Here is a 23205-nt window from a genome sequence, read left to right as displayed (position 1 = left end):
CTGAGCATTGAAGCAGATGGTCCTCGTGGGCTACCCTCGGAGTAGATGGAATCACCAGATGGTCTGATGTAAATTGTGACTAGGTGGCCCTGCAGCCAATCGGATTATCTGGGTCATTTTGGGGATTAATGGAGATGGCCAGAAGATTGATTAGGTTGCCATGATTGGAACCTGCTGGTAAGAGGATGAAAATGATTTAGCCAACTGCACCAAATGTGTTCTTCCAAGTCACCCAGTGAGAAGCTGAGCTGGCATTGTGCAGAGACTCAAACCGGATGAGGATCTCATTGCTGGAGAACTAAAACATATAGGAAATCATATTTCCAGGTCAACAAAATGTACATGAATCACACTTTTACAGGGGAAATAGCCCATAACACTTTCACACAGCTTCCTCATGCTCACCGATCATGCATGTGTCAGAGGGAAAGGAGGGGAGGCCAGGGCTCTGACTTATGTTAATGAACTTCTCTGCTTGACTGCATCAATCTCCTATACTCTTTTTTCCCCATTCCTGGGCATCTTCCACATGTCAAGGTTTACAATGAACCAATGTGGGAGCAACCTGTTGAAACTTCCATTTGTACAATTAGGGTTTTCCTTCCAGTCTGTTTGCCTGTTCTACATCTAACTGCTCTATCATGATCACTAGCATGATGGGCCTCAGACTTAGAAAATCATGGGAAATTCTTTTTTGGTGAAATGCGGTGGAATTTTAGGACACCAGGAGAGTGTGAGAGAAAGAGTGAAAGGCTGGCCAGAAGTATTTCACCATCCTTTATTCCCTAAAAATGCAGTGCCAAGCCAACTCAGACATAACCCCAAGGACACCGACATGGCCCCAATAGAAGGTGAAGGTCAGTTGTTTAATGCTCCAGAACCTTAAGACTGGCTCAGTCAACTCGATCTTGCATGTGAGGGTGGGACAAAGAGGGCAGGGGAGAGAGAAATAGAAGGCAGTGATGCTTCCTACCTGAGGTTGAGGTTCTGAGCACCACAGTTGAACATTCCAAAGGGGGAACTGTTCTGGCCCCTTTTACTGCATTACTGAGGACAAGAACAGGGACAAGCTGTGACCTCCAGAGCTGCTTTAACTCATTTGAGATGTTTATGAACAGAATTTTAAAATTTTCCCCTCATTTCCTTAATAAGTGAGTTGCATTTTTTTTTCTTAGAAAAAGGGGTTTTTGGTGAGGAATCTTAACTGTGGCTATCTTATGTAACATGGCAAAATACACGCAATAGCAAACAAGTAAAAAAGCCCATGTAAAAAAAAGTATGAAGCAGACTAAACAATTTAAAATTATTATTATATAATCACTAAGAGAAAATACAACATAGGAAGAAGAAAATAAACATTATCCATTATCTTTTTGAGAAACCTCCATACTGTTTTCCAGAGTGGCTGCACCAGCTTGCATTCCCACCAACAGTATAAGAAGTTTCTCCTTTCTCTGCATCCTCACCAATATCTTTTGTTTCCTGAGTTGCTAATTTGAGTCATTCTGACCTGTGTGAGGTGGTATCTCATAGTGGTTTTGATTTATATTTCCCTGATGCCAAGTGATGTTGAGCATTGTTTCATGTGTCTGTTGGCCATTTGCATATTTTCTTTGGAGAAATGTCTGTTCATGTCTTCTGTCCATTTCTGGATTGGATTTTTGGGAGTGTTGAGTTTGATAAGTTTTTTTTTAATAGATTTTGGATAATACTAGCCCATTATCTGATATGTCATTTGTGAATGATCTTCTCCCATCCCATAGGTTGCCTTTTAGTTTTGTTGTTTCCTTTGCTGTGCAAAAGCTTTTTATCCTGATGAAGTCCCAATAGTTCATTTCTGCTTTTGTTTCTCTTGCCTTTGGAGACATGTCTAGCCAGAAGTTGCTGTAGCCATGGTCAAAGAGGTTACTGCCCGTGTTCTTTTCTAGGATTTTGATGGATTCCTGTCTCATATTTAGGTCTTTCACCCTATGACCCAGCAATTGTATTACTAAGTATATATTCAAAGGATACAAAAATAGTGATTTGAAGGGACACATACACCCCAATGTTTATAGCAGTAATGTCCACAATAGCCAAAATATGGAAAGAGCCTAGCTGCCTATTGACAGATAAATGGATAGAGAAGATGTGGTATATGCAATGGAATATTACTCAGCCATCAAAAAGAATTAGCTCTTGCCATTTCCAACCACATGGATGGAACTAGAGAGTATTATACTAAGTGAAATAAGTTAGTCAGAGAAAGACAAATACCATATGATTTCACTCCTATGTAGAATTTAAAAACAAAACAGATGATCATAGGGAAGGGAAGGAAAAATAAAATAATAAAATAAAATAAAATAAAATAAAAAATAAAAGCAAAGAGGGAGATAAACCATAAGAGACTCTTAGCTGTAGGACACAAACTGAGGGTTGCTGAAGGGGAGGTGGGTGGGGGGATGAAGTAACTGGGTGATGGGCATTAAGGCGGGCACTTCATATAATGAGCACTGGGTGTTACATGCAACTGATGAATCACTAAATTCTACCCTGAAACTAATAATACACTATATGTTAACTAAATAAAATTTAAATAAAAAATTTTAGGGGCACGTGGGTAGCTCAGTCAGTTAAGCATCTGCTTTGGCTCAGGTCATGATCTCAGGGTTCTGGGATTGAGCCCCACATTGGGCTCCCTGCTCAGCAGAGAGTCTGCTTCTCTCTCTCCCTCTCCCTCTGTGTGTGCTCATGCTCTCTTGCTCTCACTCTCTCAAGTAAATAAAATCTAAAAAAATATTTTTTTAAAATTATCCATTATCCCCCACTTGGATGTGAGTATCTTTCCTTCTGGTCATTTTTTTTGGGTGTGTGTGAATAATTTTATAAAAAATTGTATCGCTGTATACACATACACACATATCACATATGTTTTTCCATTTAATATTACCTGATAATCTTTCCATCATATCGTTAGTCTTTAAAATGACATAATTTTGATAGCTCTATTATAACTTATATAACTTCTTCCTGTTCTTTTAATTGTTTATGATAGGGAACATATTTTTGGGGTTTTTAAAAAATATTTATTTATTTTTTTATTTGAGAGAGAGAGAGAGAGCACGAGCGGAAGGGGCAGAGGGAGAGGGAGAGAGAATCTCAAGCAGACTCTACGCTCAGTGTGGAGGCCAACACACAGCTCGATCTCATGACCCTGAGATCACGACCTGAGCAAAAACCAGGAGTTGGACGCTTAACCAACTGCACCACCTAGGCGCCCCATAGGGAACATGTTTTTATGCTCATGAATAATATTGAATGAACATCTATTTATATAAATGTGTGAATATCTGTTTTTCAGTTAATTTTTTAGGTGTTTGATTAAAGGAGTCTAACTTAATTTATAGTGCAGAGATAAAAGTCATCAGGGAGACAGCAGTGGTGAGAGATAGACCCAAAGATACCCGTGGACTCCAGCATGCCCCACTTTTCCCCACTCCACATACTGTTCGTGGACTACAGGCCACTGACTAGCTGTGGGCCTAGGCCCACCACCAAATACTTGACCCCCCCCATTGTGATCCCGGCTCCACTGTGGGATGTGCCTGCTAGTTCCACTCATTCACCTGTGCCATGGTCCTTGTTACTGATGTTCCTCTGGTCCTTGAATGTCCCTTTTCCACACCTTCACTTCTCTAGGTCTTCCCACAGTTCTAAAAGATCTCATTTTGTTTTTGTTTTTGTTTTTTTTAGATTTTATTTATTTATTTGACAGAGAGAGAGATAGCGAGAGCAGGAACACAAGCAGGGGGAGTGGGAGAGGGAGAAGCAGGCCTCCCGCCGAGCAGGGAGCCCGATGTGGGACTTGATCCCAGGACCCTGGGATCATGACCTGAGCCGAAGGCAGACGCTTAACGACTGAGCCACCCAGGCGCCCCAAGATCTCATTGTTTTTAATACATATTTTATTCCGCAATAGTCATGAAGGTTCTGCTTTTCTGATTGAGTCCTGCCTGATTTAGGCAATTTACCTCTCTGTGCTTCAATATCCTCATATGTAAAGTGAAACTAATAATAATGCTCATGTCATCAAAAGTTACTTATGTATTTTAAGGTGTGCTTGGAATGGTGTCTGGTTTATAAAAAGGGCTCAATAAATCCAAGCTTTAGTTTTATCATCATCATCATCATCACGATCTGCCCAGGTACCTGCTTTAGGTTTGTAATTTAATCTAAGCATGAATCTTAGCTTTTTTCTTGATTTCAACAAAAATCTACCCACAGAAACATTTGTAAAGCATAGTAAATTTTACTGGGCAGGTGTAGGAGGTTATGAAGGAAGATTTTACATGGTAGCATTGAAAACAACTGCAAATTGAAGAGCCAGATTTCTTATTCTTGACTTTTTTTCTGCTGCAACTAGGGGCTCTCCCTGGTTCTTTACCTAATGGACCCCAAAATGCTTGCCTCTTTCAGGCTGTTCTCTTTTTCGTTGCACTTCTCATCCTCAAGTCTGTTTTCTTCTCTTTCCCAGATCAAACCCTACTTTTTTTTTATTTTGCCCAGCAGAGCAGCTTGGCCTTGGCTTTCTTTCTTGACCTACTGTAATGGTTGTCAACCAGCAGCAATTTTGATCTCCAGGGAGTATTTGGCAATGTCTGCAGATATATTTGGTTGCCACAGCTGGGGATGATACTGGCACGGACTGGGTAAAGGCCAGGGATGTCGCAAACCACGCTGCAATGCACAGGACAGCTCCTAACCCTAACGAAGAATTGCCCAGGGTAAAATGTCAAAAGTGCTGAGATTCAGAAACCTCAAATTAGTGCGACAGCCATGTTCTTGCAGCCTTGCTGTGACCCCAGTTAGCTTACCAGACTAGTTTTCTGAGGAAAGATAGTCCTCTCCCCATGAGGAATTTTGGAAAGGGAATCTATTTCCAACTCTGTTCAAGCAAACGTTGTCGCTTTCCCTAACCTGTGATGCCAGACGTGTTCCAGTTGCTCAGCTCTAAGGTTAGCTTCTAGAACTGGGCTGTCCACTTCGTACATGTGGTTAGGAATTCATTAAAATTAAACAAAGTTAAAAATTCAGTTCCTCAAAAAAAATTCAGTTCCTCAGTCATACAAGCCACATATCAAGTGGCTACCAAATTGCACAGCACAGATATAGGACATTTCCATCATCCCAGAAAGGTCTATTGGACAGTGCCCTTGTGGAGCTTCTGACATGTATCTTTTCTCTCTGGGTCCCTGGAGCTCTCTCATCACTATCTTCTGTTCACTTTTATAGACCACTTTGTTCTTGATGATCCAAGGCAGCAAACCATGGCAGGTCTTGCCCCCAATATGAAAGCTAGCTGAACATCTGTTTCCAGGAAAGGCATTCTGCCTCAGGTGTGAGGAGAGTAGTCAAAGATGCTTAGAGTCTTTGAAAATAATTGTAAGGACCTTTCTTTCTCTAAGGATCCACAGCACATTGCATAGTGCTTGGTGCAAGATCAGCATTTAAGAAATAATTGTTCAATGAGTAAGTGAATTAATTACTTTATTGGTACAGATTCTAATGAGTTATATATCTGTGGGTTGGCCTGCATCTTGGGCACTCAGAGGCTAATCAGAGTTGGCCCTCCAGTTGGTTTCATGTAGCTGAAAGTTACATGTCAGTGTGGAGTAATGAACAGAGAATGGGAGTTTGCACTTGAAGGCTTGAATTCCAGCCCTTTCCCAGCAAGGTGATCTTGATTCTTTAACCTCAGGAGCCTCAGTTTCCTCCTCTGCAAACCAGGGTTTAATTTTTGACTTACCTATCTCCTGGGGTTTTGTGAAGCATGAATAAGGTAGCATACGTAAATGTAAAATGTAGATAGCACTAGTTTTAGTTCTCTGTGTAATACACAGTCAGTGGTCCTGTTTAGAAGTAGCAAGGACCATGTATTTCTTTCCACCATAAAACTCTAGCTTTCAGACTCATGGTAACATTGGTTTATCTTACCACTGAAAAGATTCTTAGTTACCTTGACCTTATTCTCTGGCCCTCTTTCCCTTCCTTTATTAAAAAAAAAAAAAAAGAAAGAGTCGAGTTCACAGGATTTTGCCAAGGAATAGCTAATGAATCACAGATGCCATAAATGCCAAGTAATGACAACAGGCTCCGCTCCGGGGTTCAGTGTCAGTGAATTCCACCACAGCAGTCTCTTCCGCTTTCTTTTCAGCTGGCATTTAATGCCACACCTGATGACATCCTGGTCTCATCTTCGGAGAGTGGTGTAACACGAGTTAACACTTTTGTCATTATCCATTGAGCTGATTTTGAGATTCCTCAGAGGGTTTAAAAGCAAGAGATCTGGATCCAGTCTTGGCATACAATCCTTTGGAGACATGCTCTTCTGAAATAGCTAATAAGGCTACATCCATGTATGGCTACCCAAAATTCATCAGCAGCTGCTGCATTCACACTTCATTTTGGGGGTGTCCACATGTAGGGCTTTCTATTATGAGGCTTTCAAGTTGTAAGCATTATTTCTACAGCATGTATTTCCAGCCCCTTGCTCTGATTGCAGTGCTCCTTATTTCACTTTATTCATATTCATCTCCACCTTTCAAGGTCCATTTCTTTCTTCTCTTCTTCCCTGGACCTCTTCACTACTCTTTTTCCTTCCATACAGGAAGAGGATGATAGAAACTTGAAATTGAAAGGGCCCTAAAGGATTCCCTAGCCTCAAACACTCCACAGTACTTGAATCTGTGCTTGAAACAAATATTATATCATAGCCATTATCTTAGAGTTAATACAAATGGTTCTAATTATTTGATAACATTGTTTTTACTCCCCAGTGAAACAGACATGGGTTGTGCCTTCTTGATCTCTTTCAACCCTTAACATAGTCCTAGGTATTTGAATTGGTTAGGATTGCTTTTGGCTGCATGTAACAGAAAATTGAATAACAATGACTTAAACATATAAGGTTGTAACTTCTCCTATAACAAGAGGTCTCAGAGATGGCCCAGTGTTCTTGTTGGTTCAGTAGGTCAGTGATGTTGGGGGCCCATAAAGTCTTTGCTATGGATCTCTTTTCTGTAGCAGATGCCAAATGGCACCATAATTGCGTTTAAGGCAAGAAGAGAGCAGTTGCATCTATAACTTGTTATCAGGACGACAGCAGCTTCTCCAACTTCCATTAGCCTTATGCTTATATCTCACTGGCTAAAGTGATCATGCTACCCTCCTGTAGTTGCAACATTGGCTAGGAAAACAGAAAATGGGATTGCCATATTTTGTGTATCCCAGTAATAATCCATATCCTGGGACTAGGCTTACTGCCTCTCCTCAAAATATTAGGGTTGTGACAACGAGGAGAAAAGGGGGAATGGCTATTAGGAGGACTACTGTCCCAGGCTGTGCTCCTCCAGAAGCTGATCATGAGAGAAGGTTGCAAGGAAAAGGGCTGGTTTATTTAGAAGGTGATCCCAGGAAGCATTGGCAGGAAATGGGAAAGCAAGAAAAGGGAGAGAAGGTAACCAATGAAGTGTATATTAATGAGAAGTTTAGTGCTATAGGCAATTGAGGTTCATTCCTATTCAAGACCTCTGTGACATCAGCATAGGACATGCCTCAGAGCTGTCTCACCTGAGAGGCTGAGAAGCTGGGGCGTTTATCCACCCATCCTTATCCATCGTTGGTTGAGAGCTGCTCCCAGGGCCAGTAACTGCCCAGTACCCCCAGCCTACCCCAGGTAAGGACTAAGTATCTCCCTCAGGCAGAGCCACAAATGCTTGTGATAAGAAGCCATCCACACACTTGGGAATAGTGAGTGCCCAGGGATATGTACAGGGTCTTCTAAACTACCATCAGGGTCTGTCACAGTACTTACAAGGCACTCAATAAATACTTTATTTCAATGAACATTTATTGAGTATTTACTACTTGCAAGTACTGTGCAAGATATTTACTAATTGATTGGCTCTTAGGCAGAATTTCTTGATATAAATAAAACAAGTGGTATTTGCCCTCAGATCTTGGTAACTGTAAAATGCACTTGCCTGGAGGCTGCGGCCCTTCCCCCTTCCCTATTCAACATTGGCATGTAAACGTCTTGTTCCTATCAAAGGACTCAGTCAGTCCTAGAACATCTTGTCATTGCACATAATGCAGTTCTTAGGAAACAAGTTGCTTTATTTAATGAAATGTTTAGTGTTTCAGAGTTCTACTTTGTCCTTAAGAGCAGACATTTACTAAATAGTCCATTAGTTGCTTGAAAGAATGAATGCCTCTTTTTCTATTCTAGAGCGGTGATTTACTGCCATGAGCTATCTGGCATTATAACCATCATTGTTCTTTTCTTAATAATTAAAATCAGGAAGTGACTGCCATGAATGTCCGTCTTGGCTTTAATCCTCTCTAAGGAGTTATTCTTAGTGACTACAGCAGCAAGAATATAATCAACCTACCATTTGAGGCTAGTTTGCTTCAGTGTTGGGTTCTCTTGTGCCTGGTGAATTGAGTCTGAAGCTGGTGCCATGACTGTTTTGTTCTCAAATTCTTTTGCTTCCTTTTTCTCTGGTTTTATCCACCTGTTATCTCATTGATAACTGATTCAGCAGACATTTCAGTGGGCACTGATGCCTCTTTAGCATCTGTCCCATCCCTTTTCTGTTGTGGCAGACATGTGGTTTGGTGACATTGACCACTCCCCACCCACACACACACAACCACACACACACACACACACACACAGATTCAGAGACAGGACATGATTGGCTTACATCAATTAGATTATCATATTATGTTGGCCATGGTGATTAGTTCATGGGAAGGTATGTGACATAATTTAGTCTAACACATGTGGAGCCAGCCAGAGGACAAAGATGATACAGCAGAGAGAGACAGATCTAAGAGAATACTAGTGAAATCAAGTTCCCATGGTTCCCATCTTTACTGAAACAAATAGCTCGTTACTTTCTTTCTGGTTATAGCCTTGAATTGAGCCTACATTTCACTCCTGATCCCCCTTTTGTTTTTACTAGATTCCAATTCTGGATTCCAGTCATCTAATACCCATGGTCTAGCCCTCTTAAAATGTGGCCAGTGCTTGACCATGGAAGGAGCCTGTTATCCAGCTTACTAAGACTTCCTTAGACATAGGAATTTACTATAAAACATATGATAATTATATCTTGTAATAGTGAGTGTCTTTCAATTATATACTCCAAAATGGTTGCCTTGTTCTTTTTTTTTTTTTCCTTGTTCTAAATATATATGCAAACAATGAGGAAAGAAAATGTTGAAGATAAGGCTAGTTCTGGAATTGGTGCTCAGGTTTATTATTCCTTCCACTGTAAAACAAAATTCATTTATTTATAAGTGGTGAGTGATTAGCTATAGAACCTGAGAGGTGTAATTTTCAGCAAATTATATTTAGTGTCATTTGCCTTGTACTGATCTCTGAGGGAGAAGTCATTTCCATTTATAAGATCCAGTCAAATGCAAGTCTATGCCTTTGGTACAACAGCTATTCTTCAGGGCTCTCCAAAGAGCATGAGAAAGAGAGTGTCTTTCTTGGCCATCGAAGAGAGTTACAGTCGTTGTGAGGAAGGTTTTCATCATGGGAGGGGTCTTAAGAACTGGATTGGGTTGCTCAAGGACATCGAGGAACATATTTACTCAGAGATCTTTAAAAATAGAACCAATGGATTCTTGTTGGTTGGATATGGTTACGTGGAGAGTTGCTTACAGGCAATAGAAAATAGATGGGCGTTTGAGGTTTGACACAGAAAAGCATATACTTACTTTCATGACTAAAGACTCAAGGGAATCTTCAGAATGAGTAACACTGTAAACATAGAAGCAAATATTTACACCATGTTGAAGGTATGGGCTTTTTCTCTTTTCTCCTCAACAATAATTCCACAGAATTTGTTGACCTCTGAAATTCAAGAGCATAGCTGATGCTAAAATAGGTCAGCTTTGGTTGAAATCTGACAACTACATGGCACACAGATTTTGCTTTCACTTTGGCCATTTTTTGAAAACTTGTTTGACATACTCACATGTGGTCAGAGGATATTTATAGTTTGCTCAATAAACTTAGAACTCTTAATTTAGAAGCAACAGGTACATGTAATGACTCACCCAGTCCTGTTGATCATCTTCCTAATTCCAATTTAGAATGCAGTGCTTTCTCTTCCTTTCTGTGGCAGCTGACTTATTAGAAATCTTATTTCTTGCTTTTATTACTGCTACGGTGTCCTAGTTGGTTTCCTTGACCTCTAGTCTTACTCTTCTCTATAGAGTTGTCATAGACACCCCCTCCTTTTTCTTATTTCCATCTTAAAATACCACAACCTTTCCCCCATAGTATGCATGGTCTCACATCTGAACTTCTTACTATGGCATAGAAATGCCTTCATGATCTGGATCCAGCCAACTTCTGCATCAGACTCTCATTTCTCTTTTACACACTTGAGGTTCCCCCCAACAGGTCACATTACTCTCATCCTCCATGTTTCCGTACCCACTGTTCTCTTTTCCTGGAACAGCACACTCCTTCCTTTTTATTCTTTGTTAACATCTCATCTTTCCAGATTCAGCCTAGCCATGGCCTCCTCCCAGACTCTTCAGACTAAGTTAGATGCCAGTGGATTCCCATAGCACCTTGTGCTGATTGTCAGTCTCCTGATCTCCTGGAGGGCTAGAACTGTGTCTTGCATTTCTGGTATTTTTCTTAGTGCCTGGCATAAGTCCTCAAGAAGGGTTTGTGAAATGAATGGATGAATGAATGAGGTAGATATTGTGCTTTATTTTCTCATTTAAGGAAGAAGAAGTAAATGAGTCAGGCTCATTATACACTCCTGGGAACTTTGGACCATGGTTGAGCAAAAGTCCTGCCCTCATGAGAAGACCCTGGTTGGCCTCATTTTGGGTTGTTGATCAAAATCTAGACTTCTGACTTCCTGTACTACACTAAAAGCATAGTGGAGTTTTACCATTTAAGTATACTGAGGGAAGACCAGACCCCTAGAGCTTGTCCCACCTACACAGTAGATTACCTAACTTGATATGAAGTTCCCATGCACCCTGGAGCTTGGGAAAGGCAGCTGAGGGTTGCAAATGGAGCCAGCAGCATTCTTTATCAATGTGTCCTAATATATCCCAACTAGAATCTCCTCTATGAAATGTAAAAGTTTCAGTGAATGGATCTTTCAAGAGTGGATCCATTAACATTTTAAATTTGCAATTAAAATGGAATCTAGTAATCCTTAATGCATATCTATAAATGTGATAAGTAAGAGCTTGGGGTGATTTTATCATTTAGTCTCCACAGCAACCCAAAGATATAGGAACGATTATTGTACCTGTTTTACAGATAGGGAAACTGAGGCTCGGAGACATTTAATAATTTAGGTAACTTTCCAAATTCACACATCTACTGGTGGTGGAGTTTGGATTTGAAATTATATGATCAGACATCAGGGACTTGTACTTTTAATTAATCACCTCTCTGAAGCTTAGCCACCAGGGAGAGCAACATGGGCACATTTTCAGTTCTTTTTATTGATACTGTGTCAACAAAAGCATATGAGGTTTTAACTATATAAATAAGCTAGCAAGATATGAAGCATCAAATATTTAAAACTAAGAATCTGGAATATAAGTAAATATGTAGAGAAAATATAATTCTTCTAGCTGTGCAAGGCAGAGGTTATTATTTGCAATGTAATGGCAAAAAAAACCCCTGAGATCAGAGAGAGATGTGCTGAATTGTCCAAGGTCATAGAATGGTTGAGGTGGGATTTGAAGAAGAGCTGTCTTACTCTGAAATCTTCATGGGGCCTCAACTATTGGGCACTGGTAAGGCTCTTACTCAAACTTGTCATGGGAACATAGAGCAGCAATGAGCTTAATGCCAGAAATCCTGCTTCTTACTTACCATATGACCAGAAGACAAGATTGAGTCAATGATCTTTGCCACCCAAAGCCAACTGTTCTGGTATTACAATGAGCTAAGAACCACAAGGAGATGCCACTACGTACCCATTAGGGTGGCTATTATCAAAAAGACAGAAAATATGAAGTATGGGCAAGGATATGGAGAAATTAGAACTCTTGTGTGTGGTTGGCGAGAATGTACATGGTGCAGCCACCAGAGAAAACAATCTGGTCGTTCTTCAAACAATTAAAAATAGAATTACCATATGATTCAGAAATTCCAGTTCCAGGTATATGCCCAAAAGAACTGAAATCGGGGACTCAAATCAGGGACCCATGTCCCTAGCAGCATTATTCCTAATAGCTACGAGTCCATCAGCAGAAGAATGGATAATCAAAATTTGGTATATACACACAATGGCATGTTATTTATTTATTCTTAAAAAGGAAGGAAATTTGACACATGGTGCAACATGATGAACGCTGAGGACGTTATGTTAAGTGAAATGAACTAGTCACAAAAGGACAAATACTGTATGATTCTACTTACGTGAGGTACCTAGAGCAGTCAAATTCATAGACAGAGGGTAGAATGGTGGTTGCCAGGGGTGACCAGGGTGGGGAGAATGAGGAGTTGTTTAATGGGTACAGAGTTTCAGTTTTGCAAATGAGCAGAGTTCTGGAGATGGACGGTGGTGATGGTGTGCACATACATGTATTAGTGTCACGAGCTACATACTTAAATACGGTTATGATGGCAAATTTTATGTGTGTTGTATAATAATTGAAAATAACTTAAAAAAGTGAGCTAGCTAGGTGTAAAAGTCAGGGTCCAATCAGGAACCCAGACGCCCCTCTAGTCTTTCAAATGGAAGACACTGTGATAGAATTGTTCACACACGGCAGCCAGAGGGTGTGGAAGGCACTGGAGATTCATGGGATCAAGAGGTTGGTCCCATCCCTAGGGCTGGGAGCCTTCGGGGGAGGGGGCTGTATTACCTAATCCTAGAATCTGGGGCTATGTGGTGGGAATGAGAGACACAGAGGGTGCTGCTGCTGAATTCAGCCAAGGCGGAGAGATGGAAGAAACACCCCAGTTTCTCCCTTCCTTGTACCCTCCTGCTTTCTACCGGTGCCTCCCATGGACGTAAACAAACCAGAGACAAGTAAGCAAGGGAGCCCAGAAATGCAGTTCCTGGTGACACAGAGCAGAGCAGGGGACACAACAAATGCAATGAAGAAGACGTTTGTGGGCAAGCTGGCAAAACACCAGCACACAGGGCCATGCAAGATTTCTTTCCTTGTCATTAAAAAGCTCTCAAATTCCTGTAAAGACTTTAAAAAATCTCTCTACATTGACTTTCAAACATTACAATGCTCAGTGATATTGGTTAATCCCAACTAAATTAATTTACCTTCCACAGGTTAGACACATACAAAGAGTCTATGGAGAAATATGTTTGAACAGAGGTTCAGTTGTGGGTATTATTCAAATGCTTCAGAGACTGTCTCTTGGCAGACCAACTGATAGTCATCCTGAGCTAAATGGTATTCTATTTAATTTAAATATACATATATAGTCATGTAAAAATATAAATTTTAATAAAAATATAAAATAATACATTTATGCAAGATATAAAATATATTTTAAATTTATAAATATAAAATTATAAAATATATAATTATAAATATATAATGATATGAAATTTATTTATATATATATCTGTTTGCAATGTGTGAGCTCTGATGGAATAAGACTCCTACTATTCCTTTAAACTCACTGCCTTCTTCCTTCACTCGCCCAATTGTAGGATAGAGTTCCTTTTCCTTGCAACCTCCACACCCTGCAGTGTACTTGGAATATAATGTTTATGACGGTTGTAACTTTTTGTTGATTCAACTTTTTGTTGATGTGTCTATTCTTTCTGCAAAAACCTATAAACTACTTGAGAGCAAAGACAATGTATGTTTATATATATAATGTTTCATACATATTTATGTATGTATGTGTACTACTGTATCATTATCACTAGTAACTAACAATAACTGATGCCGGGCCAGTTATATAGTAGGTATTCAATAAATGTTTTTGCAAGGATGAATAAACTACCTGATGAAAAAGAACTGACGGGTTAGAGCAACGGAATGTGGGGCCACGGGGACAGGAAGAGTAAGAGCCGCAGGTGAGCTGTTCAGCATCGGTGACTGGGAGGGATGATGCTTGGATTTAAATGAATTCGGCTTTTGAAAAACTTGAATGGACAATCAGACCTGGGGAACTGGCTTTCAGAAGAGATGTCAGGGCTTAGAGATAAAGATTTGAAAGTCCTCTTTATAGTGGAGGAACTAGGCTGTGGCAGCTTGTTTTCTGCACAGATGGCCGAAACAGCGTTTCCTCCTGTTCTGTAAACGCTTCTGGTACCTTCCTCTTTCCCCATCAAGAGGCGGGGTCTCTGTCCCCTTCCCTTGAACATGGGAGGGCCTCAACCGACAGTATAACAGAAATGACCCTACGCGACCAAGGACTTCTGCCTCCCTTTATTAGGTTCTCTTTGGGAACCCAGCCACAATGCTGTGAAGAAGCCCAAGTAGGTGAGGCCCATGTGGAGGGGAGGGGAGGCCCTGAGCTCCCAGACAAGAGCCAGCAGCGGCTTACCAGCTCTGGGCGTGAGCCATCTTCAGTGGATCTCCAGCGTGGAGCAGAGGCGAGGCCTGCCCACCAAGTGCCATCGGCAATGCTGACGTGTGCACGACATAAATGATTATTTGTGTTTCAGGCACTGAGTTCTGCGGTGGTCTATTATGCAGCAATAGATCATTGATATACATAGGTAGTGAAGGAGCATGCAGTTTAAGCCAGCCAGGCCTGGGTTAAAACATCTGATCCTGCTCACTACCTGCAACAGGCTTTAGGCCTGTTTCCCGGACTGGCAGAACCTCTGTTCCTCGTGCATCCAATAGGATTAGGAACGGCTGCTGCAGAGAGCAGTTATAATAATTAAAGAGATGCCATCAGTAAATGTCTAATGCTCTGCTTCATCTCTCTGGTGGTGACAGGGAGCACTATTTCTCCAAGATGAGCAAGTTGAAGTTTTGTGAAGAGAGAGTATACGTGGCCTAGGGCAGGTCATTTGGAGATGAGTAAAAAAAGAGTAAGAAAGGCAGTAAGGAATAGTCCGAGGCTGAGGAGGGAATCAAGACTGAGTAGCTTCTTGAGAAGGTCGGAGTGAAATATGAGACAGAAGGCCAGCTAAGATCAGCTGGAAAGGTACTGATTTCGGCAGCGGGGAGGTGACCGGCGACCCAGAACACAATGGTGTAAAGAGAGCAGAGCCTGGGAGCCTGCGAGCCGAGGGAGTAGCGAGAAGAAGCAAACAGTTGGTGTTTACTTATGCCTTAATTTCTAAGCATGTATATGGTATTCTTAAAGAACATGAGAATACTTTTCTATTAAAACGGTATATATCACCCATTCAAATTTCAGTCTCCCTACCAGAGTGGTCCTTTGCTCTAAAAATACATCCAGGTGAATCTTACAACTCATCACCACCCTCTATTGGTTTTCCCTAGGAGCTCATTTATTATATTTATGGCTGTCTCTTTGGCTTGTTTCCTGTTTCATATTTACATTCAGATTCTTGGTTTTCCAAAATGTCTTGCCTAATTATGACTATAGTTGTGCACGTTGCTTATACTCTGCTTCCAAAATGAAAAGCACAGTGTACAGATAAGGACATAATGACCCGGAGACCAATGGCCATATCCAAAAATAGGAGAGCTGCTATTCAACAGATGAAGATGAAAGCATACTATTACGAACTACGGAGGGTGTCCTACCCTCACTTGATTATTGGTTGCTTTCAGTATGTACTTAACTGGTCAGAAAATAGCTACTATTGTTATCTCAGATCTTGAGCTGAAAGGAATGATAGGTCCCTCAATTAATCAAAAAGGGAAATGGAGGCTCAGACAAGGTACTTGAACAAAGTTACGGTTATTTACCTTCCTGCAATCATTCAGTGACGTTGATACGAACATGTGACCACAGTAAGTCCGTGGTGAAAACCTAGTTTCCAAATAGTCTGTTCTTGCTTTACTTTTTTGAGGACTAAATTTTCCAAGATTCGAGATGCAAAGTCATTTCTGAGCCGTCACATAAAAGGTCTTTAATATTCATTCTCAAACATTTATTTAGTCCCACCATGCGCAAGGCACCGCATTAGGTGGGTCTTCTAAAATACACTACACAAGGGAATGAAAGATAATTTCTGGTGTAAAAAGCCAAATTATGAAAATGTAATATTTATTAGGCACTTGTAAGATAAAAGTCACTTGCTAGAGCAGCATCTCTGCAAGCCTTACACCTCTGTAAAATGTCTGGTTTCCTCAGTTGATTCTAGCATGATGCTAATGAGAGCCAGGTCAGGAGTTTTAGTTCTTGACAGCTTTGTATGAGGAATGTTAATTCTGACCAACCACATCTAAGACCCAGTAAGTTAGTTCCCACAAGTGAGGGGAGTGTGACTGGTAGAGCAGGTCGTGGCCTGGTGACCACACTGGACCAATGAGTGGATCCAACAGGCAGGAAATGGAGCTGTCCAGGGTGGGCTCCCAGAATTCCCACCCACCACAGGAGGTACCAGGCAGTGAGGAGCATCGGGACATGGGATGTGGGACCTGGGGCTGATAATGAAGCAGAATTTGTTTGGGGGGTTTACCACTTCTTCCCTACTTCTCATGTTTCTTACTATATGTAGGGAGTTCAAGACACTCCTAGCATCTCCCCTTTTTACTCTCGGTCCTAGGAGAGGTATCTTAACTGCCCAGTGAATTTGGGAAAAATGAACTGAGCTTACTGGCCTCTTCCTTGTACCTTCTGGGAGCTAGCTGCCGGCAAGGCACACACAAGGAAAGCTTGCAATAGCCCCACAAGACTGTGACTGGGTGGATCTGTCCGCCTGACCTGGAGGGTTGAGAAATAGGAAGATCATCTGCCTTCAGATGCAAGCTACCTCCTCCAAGCTGCTCTTTATCAGTAACAAAGGTGGTATTTTGGCACTAATCAAGTCTGGGAGCAACTTAGCAAAGCCGGCATTCTGTACAAGATACCGAAATCCAAGCAGGCGCTCTCACTAGGCAGACGGGCTTCAATATTGCCAGAGCAGAATGTGACTGCTCTTAAAGCTGCAGTGTTCTGGAGTATTTTCAGGTGACCCAGAAATTAAAGTTCAGAATCCCTGGAAACCTTATGTCTATAAACTACGCCTATAACTTTAGCCAAGAAACATGTGCATGTCTGAACAAGGGCGGGGGAATCCTCCAAACGTCGCCTACAACAATGCTTAGAGCATGTGGCTTAATTTTTAATCAGCTGAGTTGTTAGGCAAGGGCTGTGAGCAAAGTGGTATAAACACAGAATGGGGTTTGGCCTTTGTTGTCCATCGGGGGAAGGGAGTAAATATTTTCTTTTTCTTTCGGGGTTACTCTGCCTCCTCCCTTCTGAGGTAGATTGATGTGGATTATAAAGAAACTTGCCCTCACTTTCTGCAGAAAAGGAGTCTGGTGGAGGGGATCTGAAGACGCCTGCATGAGAGTCAAAACGAGTTTTGAATGGCCTCTGAGTTGGCGGCCAACCTCCTGAAATCATATTGTCTGAAGTCCCTTGGAGTTTCTTTTCTGAGGACAACAACGGCAGTCTATTTATTGGTTTCAGTTGCTATGAAGTGACCGTGCTCAGAAGTGAGGCTGTTGCCCTTAGCTACACATTTCTTTGCGGGCATAATCTTGTATCACACAGTACCAGATCAGCAGCTGGGCAAGGCAGAGACCCTGATGAAATATGAATATGATGATGATGAGATATTTTCCCAGTGTGAGCTTCCTTTTATAAGATAGGTTGTGGTTAATTCAGCTTGGAAATGACACATGACCTTTTCAAAGGAAAGGGCTGACTTTATTTGAACACTGTCCTCTTCCCTCTCAAGTAGGGATTTGCTTTTTTATTCTGAGATGTGTCAGTTAAAATGATGTCCTCTGAATAGTCTTATTCCTGATCGTACCCACCTCACGGGGTTGTTGGGTGATCGTGGGGGATGATGTATGGAGTGCACTTGATAGCCGGTAGGCAGGGCTGGGTAACTAACGGTGGTTGCTGCTTGTTGTTCTCATCGTGGGAAGGGAAGACTCAGGATGCTGGTGCCTGTCTTCAGATAATGAGTATTTTTGTTTCATACTCTCCTCCCTCCATGCCCATCCCCCCCTTCCCTCCTATCCTGTCCCATTCCACAGATTAGATATTTACATTCTGGGTAATTGTGGAGTACATTTCTACTTTGGATTTCATTTACTACCTTCTGTCACCTAAGCTCTTTGATCCCTCCTCTGTTTTGTATCTCATCTTCCATTTCGAGAGGAATCTTCAAGTTTTGATATTTATTTTCAACAGAGATCCACTCTTAATTTATGCAACTTTCCATTATGCACCAATACGATATTGGGGGAGGGGGTATCTTCATGTATCTTCTACCCAGAATCTATTTGCACTCTTTTGTCTCCTTTTCTTAAGGCAGTTCCAAATGCACCCCATGTGTGCTGACGTTTGAAAAGGCTGTAAAATTAAAGCTACGTAATTATGAATACTAGGAAAAAAGGTTTTGACAACTTTTGGTGGCATTTAATTCAAGTTAAACTCCTCTCATTCAAAATAATAAGCATAATGTTACTTATTATGTAAATGAGGTAGCAAGGCAGATGTTTTTCATCCTGATGCATTCACTGGGGATTAATACATACAAAAACTGAGCAGGAGGGGCTGTGTTCAACCTGGGAATTTGAATAAGGGTTGAGCAACGGGAAGGATGATTACTCTAGAGCTGCTCTGTTCGATAGGGGAGCCAATAACCACATGAGGTTACTTAAATTTGAGTCAATTAAAATGAAATAAAATTCAAAGTTTTTCACTCACATTAGCCGTAATTCATATGCTCAATAGCCACATGTGGCTGGTGGCGACTTCTTGAAGAGCACAGATATAAAACATTTCTGGTATTTCAGAAAAGTTATGCTGGACAGTGCCGCTAATCACAGAGAGATTAAAACAGCTAGGGATGCCTGTGGATTCCTCTTCTCCATTGGAACTTTATCCATGAGGTTCTCTACAAACGTTCAGAAAGGGTGTAGATCCGTAAAGAGCTAAGAGATTAAAGAGTTATGATCAGGTTGCTGCGGTGCTTCTTGAACTTTAAATGTGCAACCATATCACCTGGGGATCTTCAGGTGCAGATACTGAGTAGGTCTGGGGTGGAGCCTGAGAGTCAGCATTTAGATCTGGCTCCCAAGAGCTGCTGCTGCTGGTATGGGGACCACACTTGGAGAATCACGGCTTTACAGTGATTTCCAATCTTGCCTAGATAGTAGCATTATTACTTGAGTAGGTTTAAAAACCACTGATGCCTACCTCTCACCCCCAAAAGATTCTGATCGAATGTGTCTGGGAGCGGGTGGTCTGGGCATCACAGATTAAAAAAAAATCCCCAAGTGATCACTCTCCTGGTGATTAAAATTTAAGAGCCATTAATGATGACAGAGCAAGTCTGTTAGGTCTGAGGACCTGAAGCACTGGCTTCACCTGGAAGTTTGCTAGAAATGCATATTCTCTGGCCCAGATCCTGTCCTGCTGAATCATAACCTGCATTTTCAACAGCTTTCCCCAAGTGATACCCTGTACGTTAAAGGTGAGAACTCCCGTACTGGATAGCCTTTTAAAGGAATAATTCATTGATCTACCTCTATGCACTTTAAAGAAATTCTTTCAAGTAACAAGTTCTGTTAGTTCCTAAAAATACTGAGGCATATAATTTAGTCCATCCTATGCCAGATTACTGAAGCTTTATTAGATTTTCATTGCACAGACACAAACTTGGTGGTTTCTGCTTGCGTTGTAGCAGAAGGTATCAATAATCCAGGCAGAGCGGAAACTGTGCACTTTCAAGTCTCAAGCAGGAGGTCAAAAATAACCAAAGCTTTTAAGGAACCAGTTCCACATGTTTGCATAAAATTTATTATTCTAGATAAATTGCTCTTCCCTTTTTAGGTTAATGTCTTTTGATGTGAGAAAATTGTATACTTCTAATCCATCACCAGATACACAACACGGTTACATTCTTAATTTATGTAACTGCTCGTTATGCAACACTAAGATCCTGGAGGGGAGGGCAGGAAGGGACAATAACGTCTTGATCAAGGGGGGAAAAAAGTTTCTACGATTGTGTTTTCCTAAAAAATCTCTCCCAGTAGTATTTTAGGGGAATAGTGCCAAAGATAATTATAATGTAGAAAGGCCAACTATGTGATGGATTAGAGCAGTGCTTCTCAAACTTGCATGTGGTAGGAATCCCTTGGGGATCATGTTAAAATGCAGACTATGATGCAGTCAGTCTGGGGTGGGGCCTGAGACGGCGTGTCTAACAATACAGGTGTTGGGACGCTGCCGGGCCATTGATCACATTTTGAGTAGCAAGGGGTTAGATGGTTCTTTCAGGACACCTTTTTGAAAACTCTCAGCTCAATGACTCAAAACATCAAATGGTCTGGTATAAACAATAAGAAGGGTGATTTTGTTGAAAGTGCTGATTTGCTGATTTGAATCATCTAAAAGAGAGACATCAAAAGGTCAGAATTATTCATAGATAGATCCATCATTATTGGGAGGCTAATCGGGAAATGAAGTCATTTAAGGCAAAAGCAAAATAGTAACACAAATACCTCAGATGACTACTAGGGCAAAATTTTCAAAATGTTGCAAGCTGTCTGCATGCTTGAAGTAGCAATTTACATGCATAATTAGGTGCAATCAACAGTTTTGAAATGTAATATATTTTCTGAGCCCATATTTACTTACGACAGATGCAAAAAAAAATCTGTGTCCCCAAAAAATAGAAGGGCAGAGAAAGAAAAATATTTGCATTTAACAGTGGGACTCTTTACAAGCACATGCCTAAATTTAGAACAAATTTAGTTGAAGTATTGTATCTTTATTTTGATTTAATCTTCATTTAAGCCTTGAAAGAAGTTCACAAACACATTTGGAAGTGACAAGCATGTAAGAATAATATCTTACCAGTCAGCTGTTCGAGCTCCTGTTGGACCTGACATGTAATTTTTACTTCTACATTGGGGAAGGAAAATCTGACATATTCAAAACTTCATTGCACAAAACACCACACTGACTTTCTTCCTGTCGTCAGAAGGGGCTTAATTCTTTGAAGATACAAAATATCTTTTAGAACAATTTATATAAAAAGATTAAACTGACAATTTCTTCTTCCTAAATCAAGGTCCTCAGATGAGTGCTCACCATGCATTTCTATCATCTTACTATTTTCAGCCTAACAGGCAATGATTGTGGAGTGCTCACTATGCACTAACGCACACTGCTAAGCACTTTACGCACATAATCTAATTTACTGTTATAAAAATACTATAAGAATTGATTTATTACAATATACTGGGGAGGAAATGGAGAGTAAGTACTTCTTTGGAGGCACAGAGCTCTATATGTTTTTGGCTGATGTATTATTAATATTAAAGGTCATATGCCATACAGTGAATTTCAGACTAATGCAAGCTCATTTTATTTTTAATAAGTTCCCAACTTAGAAAATGAGCTTGAAATCTGGTTTTTAGAAATTCTGAAGAACAGCGAATGAGTAATTCAGTCCCCAAACTTTTTTCTTTGCAAGCGCATGTTCACATTGCAATATCCAGATTGGCTGTCTACACTGCTTAAATTAAAGTGGCAATTAATTTCTGTCACATTTACAGGCAGAGTCAGAGATTAAGAGATTGAATTGAAGGATAGGACCTAATGATATGTTCTTGTGTAGCTCCATCTATTGAGACCGTGTCTTGATCTGGAAAAGTTGTCTTAAGTTAATGCAAAGCAGTCACGAACAATGCAATTTTCTAGTTTCACTGGGTAAGCGTTATCTGTGATACGTTATATGTTATGGAAAAAAGGCCACCCTCTGCTAAGAAATGCATGAATAGTTCATTTATCTGCTGATCCATTTGGGGGCATTATGGAACTCAAAGCCCAGAACAATGGGCTCTATTTAATATTAAACAGGTTCTTAATAACCTGCTATTTCTCTCCATAGCTGCTGGAGGGTCCGTCCTGGACGTGGAGTTGCAGTTAGCAGGTTCTGCGAAGTTGTAAGCTACACCCAGGACCAAGTGGTGTTAAATTTAGAAGTCATGCTGATCACCTGACTGTCGGTGAGCCCCGATTTAAGAATTTCCAAGTTCTACCCTTGTCACCTCTATCTGTATTTGCAGACGCAGCTCGTTGCTTGGCCTGGGGTCACCACCGGAACCTCCTGGAGACCTGCCCTGCGGAGGACGCCCTTCCAGCACAGGAGAGCTCGCCACTTGGGAGCGGCGGCGCCCAGTTGGCGCCCACCCCGGGGCACACTGCAGTCAATGCCTGGCGGCGACTTCTCGCTTCGCCCTCCGCCTCCCCCATCGACCCTCTCTGGCCGACCTTTACGCCCAACTCGGGCGCGCTGCGAGCCTCGCGTCCTCGCCGTCCACGCGGGGCCCCACCCCTTCCCGGTTCCTGCCCGCGATCGGGCCGGAGGCGAGGGTAGGTCGATTTCCTGCCCGGAGCTGGCGGCCGGCTCCGCTGCTTCTGCGCTCCAGTTCTCCAGCGCGGGGCTGTGTGGCGCGGAGCCGGCGGCGGCGGCGGAACCGACGGAGGAGCGGGAGCCCGGGGACACACTCACGCACGCTCCGGAGGGCTGACCCCGGAGACACGCTCGGCGCGGGGGGCGGGGCGGGGAGGGGGGAGGCCGGGCCTGCGCCGAGGTGGGGGTCGCCGGGGCTCGGGGGTGGGCGCACCGGCCCCCAGCCCTCCGCATGCTCCCCTCCCGCCGGTCCTCGCCGCCACCACCTGGCGCAGGTCGGAAACCCCTCCTTTCCTCGGCTCCTCGGCGCCGGGGCGAGGGCAAAGGTGAGGGGTCGGCGCTTGGTCAGCGGGCGGGGATGGTAGGGCTCACTCGCACCTGACAGCCCCTATTCCTTGTCCGTTTCGCCCGGCCGTTCTTCCAGTAACTTTGTTCCGGAGGCTGGAGGGGAGGGGAGACGCCGAGGGGCCCCAGGAGAGGCTGGAAAGCACCGCGAATCTGGAGGCCCGGCTGGAGAGCAAGTCCCTGGGCGGCCCCGGGGCTGGGCGCGCGGCTGGGAGGCGTCGCCGCCGCCGCCGCCGCCGCCGCCGGGATGCGCTCTGCTTAGCGGGGC

The 23205-nt window shown here is 42.2% G+C and overlaps 1 protein-coding gene and 1 long non-coding RNA gene across 4 annotated transcripts in view; one reads left to right on the top strand and one right to left on the bottom strand.

Moving 5' to 3' along the window:
- Positions 1–23205, top strand: part of ZCWPW2 (zinc finger CW-type and PWWP domain containing 2) — a 312121-nt gene that overhangs the window by 134900 nt on the left and 154016 nt on the right. For 2 of the 3 annotated variants that reach the window (XR_014146701.1, XM_081825521.1), the window contains exon 10: positions 22246–22552. Coding sequence is in view for 1 of the 3 variants with exons in the window: in XM_081825521.1 (XP_081681647.1) it covers positions 22246–22552 (307 nt within the window). In the remaining 2 variants the exon portion in view is untranslated. Of the gene's footprint in view, positions 1–22245; positions 22919–23205 lie in introns of all 3 variants that reach the window. The other variant, XR_014146707.1, reaches the window with a different exon arrangement.
- On the bottom strand, positions 19781–22253 carry LOC145722415 (uncharacterized). Its single transcript, XR_014146716.1, has 2 exons — positions 21029–22253; positions 19781–20559 (listed from the first exon to the last, which is right to left on the bottom strand). It is a non-coding gene; the product is annotated as an uncharacterized LOC145722415 (long non-coding RNA).

The sequence above is a fragment of the Leptonychotes weddellii genome, chromosome 1 (genome assembly GCF_054177405.1).
Source record: "Leptonychotes weddellii isolate Sample4059 chromosome 1, ASM5417740v2, whole genome shotgun sequence".
Lineage (NCBI taxonomy): Eukaryota > Metazoa > Chordata > Mammalia > Carnivora > Phocidae > Leptonychotes > Leptonychotes weddellii.
This window is presented reverse-complemented; position numbering and strand designations above follow the sequence as displayed.